Genomic DNA, 19,608 nt, shown 5'->3' with positions numbered 1-19,608 from the left:
TTGTCATGCTGTGTGTTGTGTCCTATATTTTTTTATATAATTTATTTTTAATCCCAGCCCCGCAGGAGGCCTTTTGGTAAATAAGAATTAAATAAAAACATGATTTAAAAAAGATTCCTCTAGCCACTCCTCAGTCACTCATGTACCCTGGCTCAACTGTATCCTCCCTCGTTCCTTCCCATCCTCCCTCGTTCGTTCCTTCCCTCCCCCCTCGTTCGTTCCTTCCCTCCCAACCACCCACCCTCATTCCTTCCTTCCTTCCCTCCATTTATTTGATACCCCAAGGGAGATCTTTCTCAGATATCCCTCTTGACTTGTTAGTACAAGCGATTGTCAACATTTCTTTACAGGGCTAGGACATATACAAGGAATGTATTTGAGCCACGTCTATTAGATACAGTGGGGCAAAAAAGTATTTAGTCAGCCACCAATTGTGCAAATTTTCCCACTTAAAAAGATGAGAGAGGGCTGTAATTTTCATCATAGGTACACTTAAACTATGACAGACAAAATTAGAAAAAAAATCCAGAAAATCACATTGTAGGATTTTTAATGAATTTATTTGCAAATTATGGTGGAAAATAAGTATTTGGTCACCTACAAACAAGCAAGATTTCTGGCTCTCACAGACCTGTAACTTCTTCTTTAAGAGGCTCCTCTGTCCTCCACTCGTTACCTGTATTAATGGCACTTGTTTGAACTTGTTATCAGTATAAAAGACACCTATCCACAACCTCAAACAGTCACTCCAAACTCCACTATGGCCAAGACCAAAGAGCTGTCAAAAGACACCAGAAACAAAATTGTAGACCTGCACCAGGCTGGGAAGACTGAATCTGCAATAGGTAAGCAGCTTGGTTTGAAGAAATCAACTGTGGGAGCAATTATTAGGAAATGGAAGACATACAAGACCACTGATAATCTCCCTCGATCTGGGGCTCCACGCAAGATCTCACACCGTGCGATCAAAATTATCACAAGAACGGTGAGCAAAAATCCCAGAACCACACGGGGGTACCTAGTAATGACCTGCAGAGAGCTGGGACCAAAGTAACAAAGCCTACCATCAGTAACACACTACGCCGCCAGGGACTCAAATCCTGCAGTGCCAGACGTGCTTAAGCCAGTACATGTCCAGGCCCGTCTGAAGTTTGCTATAGAGCATTTGGATGATCCAGAAGAAGATTGGGAGAATGTCATATGGTCAGATGAAACCAAAATATAACTTTTTGGTAAAAATTCAACTCGTCATGTTTAGAGGACAAAGAATGCTGAGTTGCATCCAAAGAACATCATACCTACTGTGAAGCATGAGGGTGGGAACATCATGCTTTGGGGCTGTTTTTCTGCAAAGGGACCAGGACGACTGATCCGTGTAAAGGAAAGAATGAATGGGGCCATGTATCGTGAGATTTTGAGTGAAAACCTCCTTCCATCAGCAAGGGCATTTGAAGATGAAACGTGGCTGGGTCTTTCAGCATGACAATGATCTCAAACACACCATCCGGGCAACGAAGGAGTGGCTTCGTAAGAAGCATTTCAAGGTCCTGGAGTGGCCTAGCCAGTCTCCAGATCAACCCCATAGAAAATCTTTGTAGGGAGTTGAAAGTCTGTGTTGCCCAGCAACAGCCCCAAAACATCACTGCTCTAGAGGAGATCTGCATGGAGGAATGGGCCAAAATACCAGCAACAGTGTGTGAAAACCTTGTCAAACGTTTTCTGTAAGTCTTCACCTCTGTCATTACCAACAGATTCCAAGAACACAGGATGAGATGTTACTATCCTTTGTGCAAGCACTTCCAAGAGTTAATGAACAGTGAGCCTGGTGAAATTTGGGGAGCGCATCGTCAGTAGTGTACCTTTGGTTCCTATGGTGTTTCGGCCTTTCACACTATACACCCTCCCCAAAGGCGGCCAGCGACAGGGTGATCAATCCTACGCTTGCGTCCCATTCCCAATTAGTCATAGGAGTTGCCTTGTTGATGATAGCCAACATCCCATGGACTATGCATGGCAGGGGCATCCTCCTCCCTGAGTCAAGCATTGTTGACCGCATACCTCCTGGCCCTCTCACTTCGGGGCCCAGCTGGGGTCTTTCCTCTTCATCCAGAGCCACTGACTGCTGCCTTCTGCCGCCTCCGATACAGCTTTGATTGCCGAACGCTGGCTCTGGCCCTTAATTCCAAGGTCTCTAAGCAGTCTGGTTGTAGATGTTGCCACAAAACCACTGCAGCCCACCTCCACTGGTCGGACTTCTGTGTTCCAGCCATGATGCCGTGCTTCGGCAGCTAGATCGGCATAGCGCAGATGCTTTCGCTCATAAGCCTCATCTACTGAGTCCTCCCAGTGTACTGTGAGCTCAATGATGAAGACCTTCTTGAGCGAACGGGACCAGAGCACCATGTCAGGTCTTAGGGTGGTGGTTGCGATCTCCGGAGGAAACACAAGTTGCCGGCCAATGTCAGCTAGCATTTTCCAGTCGCGGGCAAGCGCAGCTGGTCTCGCTCCAATGGTGTCGAGCCGCGCTTCGGTGGTTTAGCCCCTTCGCGGACAAAGTTTGTCCGTAAGGGGTGTGATGCTGCTGGGGGTGGTAGGGAGTTGGTGGCAGCTCGCTTGTCCTCCAGGGCGGACGCAAGGTTTTTAAGGACTTGGTTGTGACGCCAAGTGTAGCGTCCTTGGGTGAGTCTTGTTTTACACCCTGTGAGAATGTGCCTGAGGTTGGCTGGCATGGAACAGAGGGAACAGTCCGGATCTTCACCATACCATTGGTGAAGATTAACTGGAGTTGGAAGGACGTCATATGTTGCTCTGATGGAGAAGCTCAACCGCCTCGCTTCCATGGCCCACAGATCCTTCCAGCTGATCTTCCTCTTCTCCACACTGTCCCATCGAGTCCACTGTCCCTGTTGGAAAGAGAGACTGCCTTGGCCCACCTTGCAGCCTCCTCCTGATGGCGTACTTCCTGCACTACCATCTTCCGCTGCTCTGGTGCAGTGGCCTTACTCCAAGCAGCACGGCTAGTTAGCCCAACGCCTCCTCTCCCTTGCTGAACATGACCCACAATGTCAGCATGTCTGAGGGCTGCTGTTGCCTCCTGGACTGCTTTTCCTGGCCTCCATTTGCGCCCAATTGCCAAGGTTGGCGCGTTGTTGCTCACCACTGGGTCTCGAGATTCATTCAATGTCATCTGGAGCCTGGTTTTTGAACACTTGAATTCCTCTGTTAGACTGGTGAGGGGCAGCTTGAGGACACCATCTCCATAGAGGCCTATGGTGGTAAGGCATCGTGGAACTCCGAGCCACTTCTTTAAGTAGCCTGTGACTCCTTTTTCCATCTTCTCCACTGTTGAGATTGGAACCTCATACACTGCTAAGGGCCACAACAGCCGGGGTAGGAGACCAAACTGCAGACACCAGGCCTTTAACTTTCCAGGTAGCTGGGTGTTGTCGATGAACTGTAGGCTACTACTGATGTCTTTGCGCAGCTGTTGCACCTGGTCTTTGTCCTTCAGGCTTGCATCATACCACCTTCCAAGGCTTTTTACCGGCTGCTCAGACACTGTTGGGATTTGGTCATCTCCGATGAAAAATTTCCACCTCTTTCCATGTCGGAGGGCTGGTCTCAATATGATGTTCCGGGGGTTCAATGGGTGGGATATCTGATGGGATGGCCAGATGTTCATGTCGCTTTGAGTCAAAGTTTGTTGTTCTCAGGTGCTCCTCTATGTCTTTCTTTGTTGTTTTTAGAGCTCCACTTTTTTCCTTCGTGAAGAGACTTTTAAGGAACTTGAAGGGATCTTTATAGAATCGAGTTCTAGTTTGTTCTTTCTTCCTTCTGCGTTTCCGTAGGTTCTCTGCTCTGCGGAGGGATGCCCACCGGGTTTTGATATCAGCCTGAAGTGCCTCTATGCCCTCTTTTTCCACTTCCGAGGCCTTCTTCCACTGTTTCTTAAGCTGTCGCCTTTCTTGAACGAGGCCCTTGATTTCTTGTTGCCTCCTGGAAACTGGTGGGGTTGGAACCTTTCTCCCACCTTTTGCCTCTTCCACTCCAAATCTTTCTGTCCCGTACTCATAGATAATGTCCCCCGTCCTCTCCAACTTCTTCTCCACTGTGCCTCAAAGTTTCTCGAGGGTCAAGGTAAGGTCAGTATTCACTGTTTCCCACAACTTCTTGTCACTGGCGCCAGGCCACTTCACATACGGCCTGTGTCCTGGTAGTCTCCTCTCGACTGCAGGTCTGGGAGGCTCGGTGAGTTCCACTCCTGTTGTTGGTTCCACCTCAGTTGTTACTTCGGTGCTTGAGTTTACGTCCTCCATGACAGTGGTACTGATGCACTGCAAACTATAGTTTGCGTCCAACAAAGGGTATATAACAAAGTATTGAGAGACTTTTGTTATTGACCAAATACTTATTTTCCAAATAAATTCATTAAAAATCCTACAATGTGATTTTCTGGATTTTTTTTTTCTCATTTTGTCTGTCATAGTTGAAGTGTACATATGATGAAAATTACAGGCCTCTCATCTTTTTAAGTGGGATAACTTGCACAATTGGTGGCTGACTTAATACTTTTTTGCCCCACTGTACATAACTGAATATTCTTACATTTCAGTCTGACGAGAGCTGTGCGAAGTGAATAACGCTGTCCTTAGGCACTACAGTGGTACCACAGACGGCAAAATTCACATCCTACCCCCTCTTTGGCCCTAACCTGTCAACATTTGCATTAATTAAGGGTCTGGATAGGTATAAGCAGTTTAGTGGAGTTACCACCATATTTATTACACCTTACAGAAGAATTAGTGGGAAGGACCAGGGTGCAGGGAGTACATTTGTAGCCTTGTGATAGATTGACAGAAAGTACTGTATGGCTCACCCAGAGCAGTTGGGGTGAGGATCCACTTGAAGGTTCTGCTCTCTTCAGCACACAGACACAGGGTGTACTGGCAGCCTTCACATGGCCTGGCTGTGAACTGGTCCGACTCAGCTATAATCACCTTCACCTAGGAGAAACACATGGGGTCAATCTCAAGTCTTTCCTAGATTCCACGCGTCCTCTTCTCTCGTCCTTAGTGTCAGAGCATCAGGTTGTCTACAGGGACTATCCAAATGAAGTGGGACTGGAGAGGTAAAAGAAATAGACAATACTGGGAGGGCTTACCATGATACACGTGGAGAGGTAGTTGAACACTGTGGCCTTGAGTGTGAACACCTCCCCCCGGATGACGGAGTAGGGCAGCGTCAAGCTCACAAAGAAGGGTTGGAAGGCAGTGAGGCCAGTGTTGGGAGCCAGGCCAAAACCCACTGAGGAAGTACAGAACGCCCCTGCAGCCCACTTGGTGATGGTGTCAGGGACAGTCTTCTCAACATCCACCTTTCCTGTATCTCTGGTGGTGAAAAGGGTGCAATAAAAACAAAACATATGTTACCATTTGAACACATGGTTTATGGTCATGGACTACAAATATGGTGTCTGTTACAGTGCTTACCCCACAGGCACCAGGTCCCAGATCCAGGTCTCAGGGAAGTATGTGCGGACGGTCTCCTTAGGCCCGGCAGAGGCTTCAGCGGCTGAAGTCTCTGGCATCATGTTAGCAACTAGCAATGGATCATTCATTTCATCTACGTATTTAAATAGGATAGGATGTAAATAGAAACCAATCCTTTACTAGGTTAAGACTAGAAATGTTCACACATTAGTGTATCATACCATCTAACATACCGTTGGATCCCACAAGAAAGCTTACAGTCAAAAGGTTACAGTCAAAAGGTTTTTTCACGTCAGAGTTGGTCAGGATCTTGATTCCAACTTCCTAAAATTAAAAAATGTACAGAAAATTCTAAAACCGTGTCTAAAGGCCATATCATACCTGTATTTCAGATCAGCTAAATTATGTGGGTATTAGTTTTAAAACCCAAACATGACTTCAGACCACATTCCATTATAATTTATTCAGTGTCTACTTCAAAAAGACCGCATTTTAGCTTGAACCTCTTACTTAATTATTAAGTACACACACACTTTCCATATCCCAAACAGACAAAACAATAACAAACTTATTTGAGACTCTTACTTTAAAGATGCTGTAAACGTTGTTTTTGTCGTCGCTGTCGTCTCTGGGGCCAAACCAGAATGAGCGTTTTTTCCTATCAGGTACGGGTGTTGCTTCCAAATCCTCGGCCTGTTGAGGTACAGGTGGAGGGGGCATCTCTATCTCCTCTTCAGGTAGGCATGGGTAGGGGTCAAAGTCTTCCACTTTGTATGAATATCCAGACAACTTCTGAACGGGCAGCTGACTGAACACCTGCAGAAAAGGGAAGTAACATACCTCTTGTAATACTGACTAGATCATCCACAGCATCTTGACATGGTCAGAAAGTGATCAGAGGTTACAGGGTCAGTACAAGGTCAGTGCATAGGATAACACCTGGGTTAAATACATATAGCAAATACTTGATTTAGCTTGAGTGGTACAAGAGAACCAATGGAATAGTCCCAAAAGTTTAAACTTTAAGTATCAGACAGTTGTTAAAACATAGTTAGAAGAAGCTGAAAGTAAGCCGGATCCTATCTTGAAATACATGAGTGCAACAAAATCAATGGCAAAGGGGGATTTGTGTGATCAATGGTTAGTCAATGGATGGGCTGTGTACTGTACCAAATGGCACCCTACTCCTTATATAGTGCACGACTTTATACCAAACCCCTTTGAGGCCCAAAAGTAGTTCACTACATGGGGAATAGGGTGCCATTTGGGACACACCCATGGAGAACTTACAGAGTCTAAGCTGAGCTCCTGTTCAGGCTGCAGCAGCAGCACACTCTGGTCGATGGCCCTGAGAGAACAAAGAGACCCTGGGTGGGCCTGGAGGCTCAGAAAGGTCTTCTCCCCTGGCAACTCCTGGAGGGACGAGAACTTCAGGGACACCTGGAGAAGAGAAAAGGAGAACACGTCACAGCAAATGTTTAAATATATCTTCAATGCCTTCAGAAAGTATTCATACCCCTTGACTTATACCACATTTTGTTGTGTTATAGCCTGAATTCAAAAGAAAATGTCATATGTTTTTTCCCCCTCACCCATCTACACACACACACACACAACAATAAAAGTGAAAACATGTTTTAGAAATGTTCGTAAATATTTTTATAATGAAATATCTAATTTACACAAGTATTCATCCCGAGTCAATACTTTGTATTAGCAACTTTGGTGGCGATTACAGCTGTGAGTATTTTGGGGTTAAGTCTAAGAGCTTTGCACACCTGGCTTGTACAATATTTGCCCATTAAGCAAAAAAAAATATTTGAGCTCTGTCATGATTTTTGATCATTGCTAGACAGCCATTTTCAAGTCTTGCCATTGATTTTGAAGTCGATTTAAGTCAAAACTGTAACTCAGGAACATTCAATGTCAACTTGGTAAGCAACTCCAGGTATGGAATTGACCTCGCCGATGACAAGCATACCCATAACACAATGCAGCCACCACCATGCTTGAAAATGCAGTATGAAGAGTGGTACTAAGATATGTGTTTTGTTGGATTTGTCCCAAACAAAACACTTTGATATTCAGGACATAAAATTAATTTCTTTGCCATAACTTTTGCAGTATTACTTAAGTGCCTTGTTGCAAACAGGATGAGGACCAGTGACACAAAATCTAAATTCAATCAATTCTAAATTCTGTCTAACACGACAAAATGAAATGTGAAAAAAGTAAAGGGGTTTGAATACTTTCTGAAGGTACTGTATACTAACATATATGTCCAACCCATTGGTTCATTTCAAGTACAGTAGCAAACTGATGTGCATATTGGAACAGAGCCCACATATAATAACAGTGCTGGAGTACTGTGTAGAGGAACAGAAACAGACAACAATTTTGTGATGATCCAAGAGGTGCAGTTGAAGCATTTCATATCATAGTCTGATGCAAAGTCATTTTGGAAATCGATTGAAGTGCACGTTGCCCCGATATATCCATATGGCTCCGGCTCTCTGATGTGACATTTTGACACCTCATGTAGCTGGTGAAAGGTGCCTAGTTGCCTACCTTGTTTTTCAGGCAGAGTTGAATGGGGAAGTCTCGACTGTCTGCTACTGCCTCCCCATCAGGCAGCATGGTATACACCACTACCTGGGCTAAAGGGGTCAGCTCAGACATTTGCTGCAGCGAGAGCGTCAGCTCCCCTTGGTTTACTGAAATGAGAGACAGACAATGCGAATGAAATTAAATCACTGTAAACCACCAGTCATCCAATATAGACATTGTGATCTGTGATTAGTCTATGATATTTAAATATACTTTGCACTGTGCAGTAATAACTTGTATTGAAGATATAATCTGGCTGATTGAATCCTATCGTGACAGATTTTCATCCCATGCCAGTTTAATGCCATTAGGCCTTTCGACGAGGTATATTCTCTAATCAAGTGAGGTTCTGTGAAGTCCTAAAGAAAAAAAATGTCAGGAAGCATTCGGGAGAATCCAAGACCAATTAATTTACCTCTTCCTTCATTAACAGTCACAGGAAGACAGCCATGCTGCTGAATGCTGCCTCTAGATATAACCTGGGATATAAGATTACATGCAGCTGAAAAGTTAAGTACTGTACGGTTTGCCTGATCCATTCTTAAAATCTTTCCAGACATGACAATCAAATACCAAAGTAAGTCATACATACATACATACATACATACATACAACCTAATTTTCCACTTACAACCAAATTTTCCACTTACTTTGACTGTGGTTTTGGAATATATATATATACACACACACACACACAGTGCCTTGCGAAAGTATTCGGCCCCCTTGAACTTTGCGACCTTTTGCCACATTTCAGGCTTCAAACATAAAGATATAAAACTGTATTTTTTTGTGAAGAATCAACAACAAGTGGGACACAATCGTGAAGTGGAACGACATTTATTGGATATTTCAAACTTTTTTAACAAATCAAAAACTGAAAAATTGGGCGTGCAAAATTATTCAGCCCCTTTACTTTCAGTACAGCAAACTCTCCAGAAGTTCAGTGAGGATCTCTGAATGATCCAATGTTGACCTAAATGACTAATGATGATAAATATTATCCACCTGTGTGTAATCAAGTCTCCGTATAAATGCACCTGCACTGTGATAGTCTCAGAGGTCCGTTAAAAGCGCAGAGAGCATCATGAAGAACAAGGAACACACCAGGCAGGTCCGAGATACTGTTGTGAAGAAGTTTAAAGCCGGATTTGGATACAAGAAGATTTCCCAAGCTTTAAACATCCCAAGGAGCACTGTGCAAGCGATAATATTGAAATGGAAGGAGTATCAGACCACTGCAAATCTACCAAGACCTGGCCGTCCCTCTAAACTTTCAGCTCATACAAGGAGAAGACTGATCAGAGATGCAGCCAAGAGGCCCATGATCACTCTGGATGAACTGCAGAGATCTACAGCTGAGGTGGGAGACTCTGTTCATAGGACAACAATCAGTCGTATATTGCACAAATCTGGCCTTTATGGAAGAGTGGCAACAAGAAAGCCATTTCTTAAAGATATCCATAAAAGTGTCGTTTAAAGTTTGCCACAAGCCTGGGAGACACACCAAACATGTGGAAGAAGGCGCTCTGGTCAGATGAAACCAAAATTGAACTTTTTGGCAACAATGCAAATGTTATGTTTGGCGTAAAAGCAACACAGCTCATCACCCTGAACACACCATACCCACTGTCAAACATGGTGGTGGCAGCATCATGGTTTGGGCCTGCTTTTCTTCAGCAGGGACAGGGAAGATGGTTAAAATTGATGGGAAGATGGATGGAGCCAAATACAGGACCATTCTGGAAGAAAACCTGATGGAGTCTGCAAAAGACCTGAGACTGGGACGGAGATTTGTCTTCCAACAAGACAATGATCCAAAACATAAAGCAAAATCTACAATGGAATGGTTCAAAAAAAAAAAATATCCAGGTGTTAGAATGGCCAAGTCAAAGTCCAGACCTGAATCCAATCGAGAATCTGTGGAAAGAACTGAAAACTGCTGTTCACAAATGCTCTCCATCCAACCTCACTGAGCTCAAGCTGTTTTGCAAGGAGGAATGGGAAAAAATTTCAGTCTCTCGATGTGCAAAACTGATAGACATACCCCAAGCGACTTACAGCTGTAATCGCAGCAAAAGGTGGCGCTACAAAGTATTAACTTAAGGGGGCTGAATAATTTTGCACGCCCAATTTTTCTGTTTTTGATTTGTTAAAAAAGTTTGAAATATCCAATAAATGTCGTTCCACTTCATGATTGTGTCCCACTTGTTGTTGATTCTTCACAAAATAATACAGTTTTATATCTTTGTTTGAAGCCTGAAATGTGGCAAAAGGTCGCAAAGTTCAAGGGGGCCGAATACTTTCGCAAGGCACTATATATATATATATATATATTCCAAAACCACAGTCAAAGTAAGTGGAAAATTAGGTTGTATTTTGAGTGAAACATCTAACCTTACCAGATAGAAAAAGTTCAGGGTCTTCTGTCCCTTCATCAGCTCCTCCCCCTGGATGATGTAGCGAGCAAGAACAATTCCGTCCTTCTCACAGGAGAACTTCCCTTCGCCCTGCATTATCTTCACAAAGCTGTTGCTCTTGGAATAAAATTTCCTTGCGAAATGGTAAGCGGATTTATATCCTGGTCTACGCACACCGTGCATGTACGGATAATCCTCCCTAACCTTTTGATAACGAGCCTGGTTGAAGAAATACAGAAAATATGAAAAATAAACAATTGTAGTAACCTTAGAGAATACACCATGAGAAATTAATGATCTCATTCTGAACAAACATTTTCATATTTAAATAATATATCATTAAATATTTAGAGGAAACCATGAGTGAGTGACAACTGACCGACAGAGACACAGACTCAGAACTCCACAGAGAAGTGTCTAGAGAGAAAGAAGCAATGCCCTTGCTGTCTGTGGTGAGAGTCCAGTTCTCAGATGTGCCACTGTTTCGTAGGAAGAGATACACAGGCTCATTGGGAATGGGAGTAGAGACTGGACCGGTCACTTTGATCTGAAAACACAGGACAGGATGACTGCAGATGTCCAATATACTACATGTAAACTCCCATTGCACACAACACATCAAAATCATGGTTTAGATGCTCCAAATGATGCATTAACATTTATCATAACATCTTTCAAAGATTTTCCTGAGAAATCCGTTTCCCTGCAGTGTTATTAAAAAGGCATTTAATATATTTTGTCCTCACCTTCCCCTCATATGCAAACCCTGGTTTATATGCTTGGGGCACGTCCTCAAAACAAACAGTTACAATGACATTGGTAAAGCTTGCCTTGCCACTACCTTTAAGGATGACCCCTGGAGAGAACACAGGCAAGGGTCAGAGGTTAACAGTTGAGCATGTAAACACCTCTACGTTAAAGATGGAAGTTCTCTCCTACCCGTTCCATATTCCTCCATCTCAGTCTCCACTTCAAAGTCATCAAAACTTGAATAATTTAGAGCAAATCGGGTCACGTCAATAATTTGGGTTGCACAACCAGTTTTGTCGGTCTAGAGAGAATGAGTACAGTTATTGTAGGTCAGCTTAGCTCCACAACAAAAGCATGCTTCCATAAACCTCACAAATTTCACCACAGTGAGTTCTATTTGTCATCGAAGGATTTAGCGTAACAAGAATAAAAAATACTTACTTTCATAATATACAACTCGCAGATATTTCTAGAACCATATAACCAGTGATGTCGAATGGCATTTCTACAAACTTTCATCGTGACAGACCCCAGCACTGGTTTTCCATAAGTGTATCTAGAAACAAAATCACCAGAAGAATGACAATTCAATAATGGTATATACACATGTGTTGTAAAATAAACAGCTATGAACATGAGCAAGTATCAAACATGGGACAGTGTCTATAAAGTATAGTCTATGCAACACACACATTAAGTCCTAATATTCTGCCCATAAAATGTCCTTGGGTAAAAGCTTGTTTGTCATTATCATTATCTTGCTGGTCATTATCATCTTATTGTCTGTCACGCGCCATCGTCTTATTCACTTACTTCCCACAAACTCTCAGTGTTGCTTGATTGTCCAGAATAGTTATTATTTGGGGAAGATGGACTTTCACCTCATATTTGGGCAACACTGTAAAAGATACATGTTGATATTACGTCTTCAATGTCTGTTGAACTACACCAAAAACAAAATCACAGACCACAATTTAATCACAATGTAAAAACAATAGAATCAGACAGAAGACATCACCATATTCTTTGATGTCAAAGTTTTGGGAGGTTTGTTCTCCCTTCTCATTCCATGCAGTGATGATGTAACTTCCTTGCGTTGCCTCTGCGGACATGGGGTGGGACAGGTCCAGAATTCCACTCACTGTTGACTGGTTCAACCACTGAGCAATGCGGTTGGAGTTGGGGTCCTGTATATAGTAGGTTGAAGGAAGGTATGTTTGTTACAGAGGCAGGCATTGTATCAATTTATGCCGCAGTACATATTGGCAGGAAATATTTTCGAAGGGAGATCATGACATTATTATTGCTTATATATGCAGATTTGGTTTTTTAGGTGCAATAGATTTGAATGAGTCTCACCTGAAGTTCCACTGTTTCATACTAGAAAAGAGAAACAAACATTCAGCATTTACATTGGGCATGTTTAAACTGTATTTGTATTTCTTCCCAGAATTGTTTGGTGTCAGAAATGGGTTTAAAACATTAAATACATAACTTTCCAAAACAGTTTCCACAGTAGAGGCATCTACAGAGCTACAGTACAGAGCAGGCCTTGAGCCCCTTTCGATTCAATCCTTTCGATGCTCTGATCAAACAGCCGGGCCAAATGAACTCTGACCACATGTTTGCTGATCCACCCACCCACCCAGCCACCCACACTGCCCCATAAAAAAAAAATGGGACTGAAAGAGAATGGAATCATTGCTCCCTTCCTCACTCAACTACGGTAAACATATCCCAAACGACACAGCACCTCCCTAGAATGTTCCATTGCTGACTAACACTGGGCTGTCCTGTACAACCCAACTTAAAAATTGCTTTCAAAGACTAACTTTATTTTTATTGAATAACACTGAGAGTAACTTACCATCTGATTGAATGACAAGAAACTAGCATCCAGCGAGACGATTCGGAACTTGACTGGGAAAGTGGTAGAAACATGTACAGTATATTGCTCATCCATTTCAGTCATGACCTTTCCTCAAGCTTATGGCCTCACAAAATGAGTATGTACAGTGCCTTGCGAAAGTATTCGGCCCCCTTGAACTTTGCAACCTTTTGCCACATTTCAGGCTTCAAACATAAAGATATAAAACTGTATTTTTTTGTGAAGAATCAACAACAAGTGGGACACAATCATGAAGTGGAACGACATTTATTGGATATTTCAAACTTTTTTAACAAATAAAAAACTGAGAAATTGGGTGTGCAAAATTATTCAGCCCCCTTAAGTTAATACTTTGTAGCGCCACCTTTTGCTGCGATTACAGCTGTAAGTCGCTTGGGGTATGTCTCTATCAGTGTTGCACATCGAGAGACTGACATTTTTTCCCATTCCTCCTTGCAAAACAGCTCGAGCTCAGTGAGGTTGGATGGAGAGCATTTGTGAACAGCAGTTTTCAGTTCTTTCCACAGATTCTCGATTGGATTCAGGTCTGGACTTTGACTTGGCCATTCTAACACCTGGATATGTTTATTTTTGAACCATTCCATTGTAGATTTTGCTTTATGTTTTGGATCATTGTCTTGTTGGAAGACAAATCTCCGTCCCAGTCTCAGGTCTTTTGCAGACTCCATCAGGTTTTCTTCCAGAATGGTCCTGTATTTGGCTCCATCCATCTTCCCATCAATTTTAACCATCTTCCCTGTCCCTGCTGAAGAAAAGCAGGCCCAAACCATGATGCTGCCACCACCATGTTCGACAGTGGGGATGGTGCGTTCAGGGTGTTGCTTTTACGCCAAACATAACGTTTTGCATTGTTGCCAAAAAGTTAAATTTTGGTTTCATCTGACCAGAGCACCTTCTTCCACATGTTTGGTGTGTCTCCCAGGTGGCTTGTGGCAAACTTTAAACAACACTTTTTATGGATATCTTTAAGAAATGGCTTTCTTCTTGCCACTCTTCCATAAAGGCCAGATTTGTGCAATATACGACTGATTGTTGTCCTATGGACAGAGTCTCCCACCTCAGCTGTAAATCTCTGCAGTTCATCCAGAGTGATCATGGGCCTCTTGGCTGCATCTCTGATCAGTCTTCTCCTTGTATGAGCTGAAAGTTTAGCGGGACGGCCAGATCTTGGTAGATTTGCAGTGGTCTGATACTCCTTCCATTTCAATATTATCGCTTGCACAGTGCTCCTTGGGATGTTTAAAGCTTGGGAAATCTTTTTGTATCCAAATCCGGCTTTAAACTTCTTCACAACAGTATCTCGGACCTGCCTGGTGTGTTCCTTGTTCTTCATGATGCTCTCTGCGCTTTTAACGGACCTCTGAGACTATCACAGTGCAGGTGCATTTATACGGAGACTTGATTACACACAGGTGGATTGTATTTAAGGTCAACATTGGATCATTCAGAGATCCTCACTGAACTTCTGGAGAGAGTTTGCTGCACTGAAAGTAAAGGGGCTGAATAATTTTGCACGCCCAATTTCTCAGTTTTTGATTTGTTAAAAAAGTTTTAAATATCCAATAAATGTCGTTCCACTTCATGATTGTGTCCCACTTGTTGTTGATTCTTCACAAAAAAATACAGTTTTATATCTTTATGTTTGAAGCCTGAAATGTGGCAAAAGGTCGCAAAGTTCAAGGGGGCCGAATACTTTCGCAAGGCACTGTATAATCATCATTCAACATTATTAACAGTAGCCTAGACAAAAAGGGTCAGTTTAGTACATTTCAGTGTTGATCAAATAATGTATCTAACTACCTGTCTGTCCAGGTTTGTAGACTGGTTTGTCTGTCTGGAAAATGGTGAGGAATCTTTTGGGCTTGATCAAAATCTTGGTATTTTTACTCATCTCATCCTTCCTCCCCTTGATGCTAACATGTACAGTGGCCACACTGTCAGTCTTCACTGTAGGTACCTGTACAACATCAAGAACAATACAATGGATGTTTCTCTAGCTCCTAACCATAGCTTGGCTCTCCTAACAGTAGTTTGAGAAGAGCGCGTTTTGTTAAAATGGTGGATAGTCATACTTCGCTATGCTGAGGTTAAAATAACAGCCATTACATTTCATAGGTTGGATCATTTTGCATAAAGCCTGGAAACCAAGTTGAGTTCCACACAACATGACTGAGTTACATCCAAACTATTCAGAATAAAAGACTGGCATGAATGTGTGTTGCTGAATGAATGCGTATAGTTAAGGACACCTTCTCTTTCCATGACAGACTGACCAGGTGAATCCAGGTGAAAGCTATGATCCCTTATTCATGTCACTTGTTAAACCCACTTCAATCAGTGTAGATGAAGGGGAGGAGACAGGTTAAATAATCATTTTTAAGCCTTGAGACATGGATTGTGTCTGTGTGCCATTCAGAGGGATAATTGGCAAGACAAAATATTGAATTGCCTTTGAACTGGGTATGGTAGGTGCCAGGTGCACCAGTTTGTATAAAGAACTGCAACACTGCTGGGTTTTTCACACTCAACAGTTTCTCGCGTGTATCAAGAATTGTCCACCACCCAAAGGACGTCAAGCCAACTTGGGCCAGCATCTATGTAGAACGCTTTCGACAACTGTTGAGTCCATGGCACGACAAATTGAGGCTGTTCTAAGGGCAAAACTCAATATTAGGAAGGTGTTCTTAATGTTTGGTATACTCAGTGTATGTACAATTTGTGGGGGTTACTGTTCAACTAAAATCAATATGAAGCGAGGAACAGGTTGTGTAACACCCAACACTGACGGGAAAGAGACACAATTCAAAGGGTCAGCTACAATTAAAGCTCATGGCTCCGATCAGTGTTAGTTAAGTAAACAAATGACGTCAACATTTAACAAATTGGCTTGTTGACTGTAGTCGAGATGCTTTCGCATGTGAGAAGATAGAATAGGGCCACATTCAGTAGATCACATTGTTGTGGAACTTCGCAGTTAGAAATGTCATAGAGAGAGCTGGCATGATTCCTTAATCTACATGTCAGAGAGGCATGTTGGTTCTACATAATATATTTCTATCAAGGCCTTCTACAATGTTGTAGCCTGCTGAACGCAGAACAGCTGCAGCTGACCTGGAAGGAGGTGCAGCGATAGAAATCCTTTGTTACGGCTGCCTCCAGTAGAATGGTGCTGCTGCCACCCTCCATCTCCATTGACACCTTCAATGACAGAGGCTCTGTGACTTGATGGACCTGAGCACAAAGTTTCTCTGTGGTCCCTCCTACCACTTCCGAGCTGACTGTCACCAGGTAAATCCTTAAAGGGGAAAGAGTCAGCATGAATGCAGCTGTGGTAATAATACTTAAGTGGCAGTGTACTCAAACTGCTCTTTTGTTCCTACTGATGTTTTAAAGTTGGGGACAAAGTTATCTTAATCATCTCTGGCTATGTGCTCCACTCAGAGAGGCCAAACAATGAGAAATGGAGGGCACAATTGATTTTGCTTTGGAGAGTGTTTGAGTGGATACCAATGAGTTGTTTTAATGGTTTGTCAACCATGTCTTGGGGATGATTAAACAGAGAGACATTGGAAGAAAGCACACCAGTAGGGGGCAGTGTCTGTCAACATCTCTCAGGTGCACATAAGGGCTCTATTTGAATTTTAAACCCCAAAATCTATAGTTCTAATTGCCAGCATGTCTCAAAACATATGAAAAGCCTCACATGCACAGAGGTCCTGTGGCCTTACCACTATATTTGTTGTATCATTATTCACACATGGAGAAAATTGCAAGCAGATATTCAGTTGAATCAGTAAATATAAACGATTACATGATGTAATATTAGGTTAATAACTAAAATAATTGCTCAGGTGGACTATTCTACACCTGCACGTGCGTAGTGTGTAGAATACGGAGCATAATTAATGATGTTGCATGCAGTAAGGCATGTAAATACAAATTGCTGATTGTGTGTTTAATCTACTACCATCTACATCAAATGTTTTGTAGCGTACTTACGATTTGAAGGTGCTCGATGTCACAGTTTGTAAAATCACTGAAGTGATCAATACAAGGCAAAGTAAGTGGAGAGCCATGGCAATAGCTTCGGTACACAGCCGGTCTTCCTTCGCACTTTGAAATGCTCCCTTCCCTCGTCCAGATATGGTCAGAAAGGTTGGACAAACAGTGCTATTTATACCCAAATGCACCCTCGTGTCACTCCCTTCCAAATTGTTTGGAACACTGCAGCCACCTCCCGTTCCCACATAATTTCACTTAAATTCTCAAATAGGCACAGCCCCGACTAATATGATGGTCACAATGACGACCAAAACACCTCAAGCTATCTTTCCAGACACATTTAGACGGGAACACTTGATAGAAGAAATGCCTGTGTTTCCTGGCTGACCTATCGATTTAGCCCACCTGTCAATTTAGCCATTAGCCATGTAAAAAGCCACCACAGGCTACAGCTTTCTGCTTTGACTGATAAAATGCAACATATTAGCTCACCAATAGCATATTTATTTCCCTACTGTGTCAGCAATATGTCAATATCAACAGCGAAATATTGTCATCCAATCTAACAGTGAACATAGTGGATCAATATACAGTACCAGTCAAAAGTTTGGAGGCACTTACTGATTCCAGGGTTTTTCTTTATTTTGACTATTTTCTACATTGTGGAATAGTAGTGAAGACATCAACACTATGAAATAACACATATGGAATCATGTAGTAACCAAAAAAGTGTTAAACATATATTTTAGATTTGGGATTCTTCAAAGTAGCCACCCTTTGCCTGGATGACAGCTTTGCACAGTCCTGGCATTCTCTCAACCAGCTTCATGAGGTAGTCGTCTGGAATACATTTCAATTAACAGCTGTGCCTTGTTAACAGTTAATTTGTGGATTTTCTTTCCTTGTTAATGTGTTTGAGTCTCTCAATGGTATAGAGAAGATAGCCCTGTTTGGTAAATGACCAAGTCCATATTATGGCAAGAATAGATCAAATAAGCAACGAGAAAGACATGAAGGTCAGTCAATCTGGAAAATTTCAAGAACTTTAAAAGTGCGGAGGAGACTGTGTGAATCAACCGCCATGTCTTTGTGAGACACAGAGTAGATTAACAGATATTCTCCGCATGTGTGGTTCCCACTGTGAAGCATGGAGGAGGTGGTGTGATGGTGCATTGCTGGTGATAGTGTCAATGATTTATTTAGAATTCAAGGCACACTTAACCAGCATGGCTACCACAGCATTCTGCAGCGAAACGCCGTCCCATCTGGTTTGTGCTTAGTGGGACTATTATTTGTTTTTCAACAGGACAATGACCCAACACACTTCCAGGCTGTATAAAGTGTTGTGTCTTTATTATCATTAAATTGAAGACTTATAGTTTTTATCAAATATTCTCTGTAATTAGTACTTTTGCGATCAACTGATTCACCATGTAACTGTAATTAACTAGGAAGTCGGGGCACCAAGGAAAAATATTCAGATTACAAGGTTAGAATTTCCTAATATAACCTTTCAGTTATTTCATATCTGAGCCATAGTCTTCTGATTAATGAATCATTTACTTTACCTCACGTTAGTCTCATTCCAAACGTCGTAAATTGTTGGTTATCTGCATGAACCCAGTCTTCACTATGAGTCATCCATACATCAAATAATTTATTTATTACTAACTAAATAATTCACAGAAATGCATAAACAAACAAGGTAAATGTGGTTACAATAAATGATTGGGGAATGTGCCCTAATGGGCTAAACCAGCATGGCGGCTTGTTAGACAAAAGGGGAAGTGGGGGTCGACTAAGAAGTCACTACAGAGTTAATAATTATAACAATTGAAATGCCAATCCTTTACACATGAACGCTCACTCATTCGGGAACATTTGCAACCAATATATATATTTATGCTCAGTGTGTCGTCTTGATCGCTGGTGAAAAGTTTGTTTCTTTTGTAGAATTGTCCGTCTCTCTCGGTTGTGGTTAGGGGGGATAATTCAGAGTGACATTCATTCATTCCCCCCACCCTGGTGGTTTTGATCTTGTTTGTTCTGCAAGTTACAAATCAACATAAAATCATGAACACGTGATGTCCTGTTTGTAGATCATCGTTGCAATCCCCTCTGGTGGTTGAACTTGGTAGGCTTCTCTGAAAGCGGAGCAGTCCACCACAAGGATGGCAGTTGATGTCCGGTTGGTGATCGCCGTTGCGGTCCCTTCTAGTGATGTACCTTGATAGGTTCCCTGGAAGCTGCAAAGTACCCCAGGGAGGGCCAGGGGATGTCCTGGTTGGTGATCGCCGTTGCGCCCCTTGGTAGGCTCCCTGACAGCAGGGCATGCCGCCATAAGGATGGGCCGTGGGTGTCCGGATTTGGGGTCGCCGTTCCGGACCCGTAGTCTGGTCGTCGTCCAGACTGGAAGATCTGGGCAGTAACTTAG

General features: G+C 42.6%; 1 protein-coding gene across 14 annotated transcripts in view; it reads right to left on the bottom strand.

The window, feature by feature from the left end:
- LOC110507160 (alpha-2-macroglobulin) overlaps window positions 1–19,608 on the bottom strand; it is a 48,673-nt gene that overhangs the window by 16,055 nt on the left and 13,010 nt on the right. For 3 of the 14 annotated variants that reach the window (XM_090224645.1, XM_090224641.1, XM_036965764.2), the window contains 8 exons: window positions 8,512–8,575; window positions 8,058–8,203; window positions 6,780–6,929; window positions 6,075–6,305; window positions 5,711–5,813; window positions 5,490–5,622; window positions 5,162–5,387; window positions 4,877–5,003 (listed from right to left, as the gene is read on the bottom strand). In XM_090224645.1, coding sequence (XP_090080771.1) covers window positions 4,877–5,003; window positions 5,162–5,387; window positions 5,490–5,622; window positions 5,711–5,813; window positions 6,075–6,305; window positions 6,780–6,929; window positions 8,058–8,203; window positions 8,512–8,575 — 1,180 coding nt within the window. Of the gene's footprint in view, window positions 1–4,876; window positions 5,004–5,161; window positions 5,388–5,489; window positions 5,623–5,710; window positions 5,814–6,074; window positions 6,306–6,779; window positions 6,930–8,057; window positions 8,204–8,511; window positions 8,576–10,495; window positions 10,733–10,892; window positions 11,061–11,259; window positions 11,370–11,452; window positions 11,565–11,704; window positions 11,820–12,076; window positions 12,162–12,281; window positions 12,451–12,622; window positions 12,644–13,130; window positions 13,184–14,972; window positions 15,130–16,283; window positions 16,468–17,171; window positions 17,696–19,608 lie in introns of those variants that run through there. The other 11 variants (XM_090224646.1, XM_090224642.1, XM_090224649.1 and 8 more) reach the window with 5 other exon arrangements.

The sequence above is a fragment of the Oncorhynchus mykiss genome, chromosome 27, assembly GCF_057628025.1.
Source record: "Oncorhynchus mykiss isolate SJ-2025 chromosome 27, ASM5762802v1, whole genome shotgun sequence".
NCBI classification, from domain to species: Eukaryota; Metazoa; Chordata; class Actinopteri; order Salmoniformes; family Salmonidae; genus Oncorhynchus; species Oncorhynchus mykiss.
This window is presented reverse-complemented; position numbering and strand designations above follow the sequence as displayed.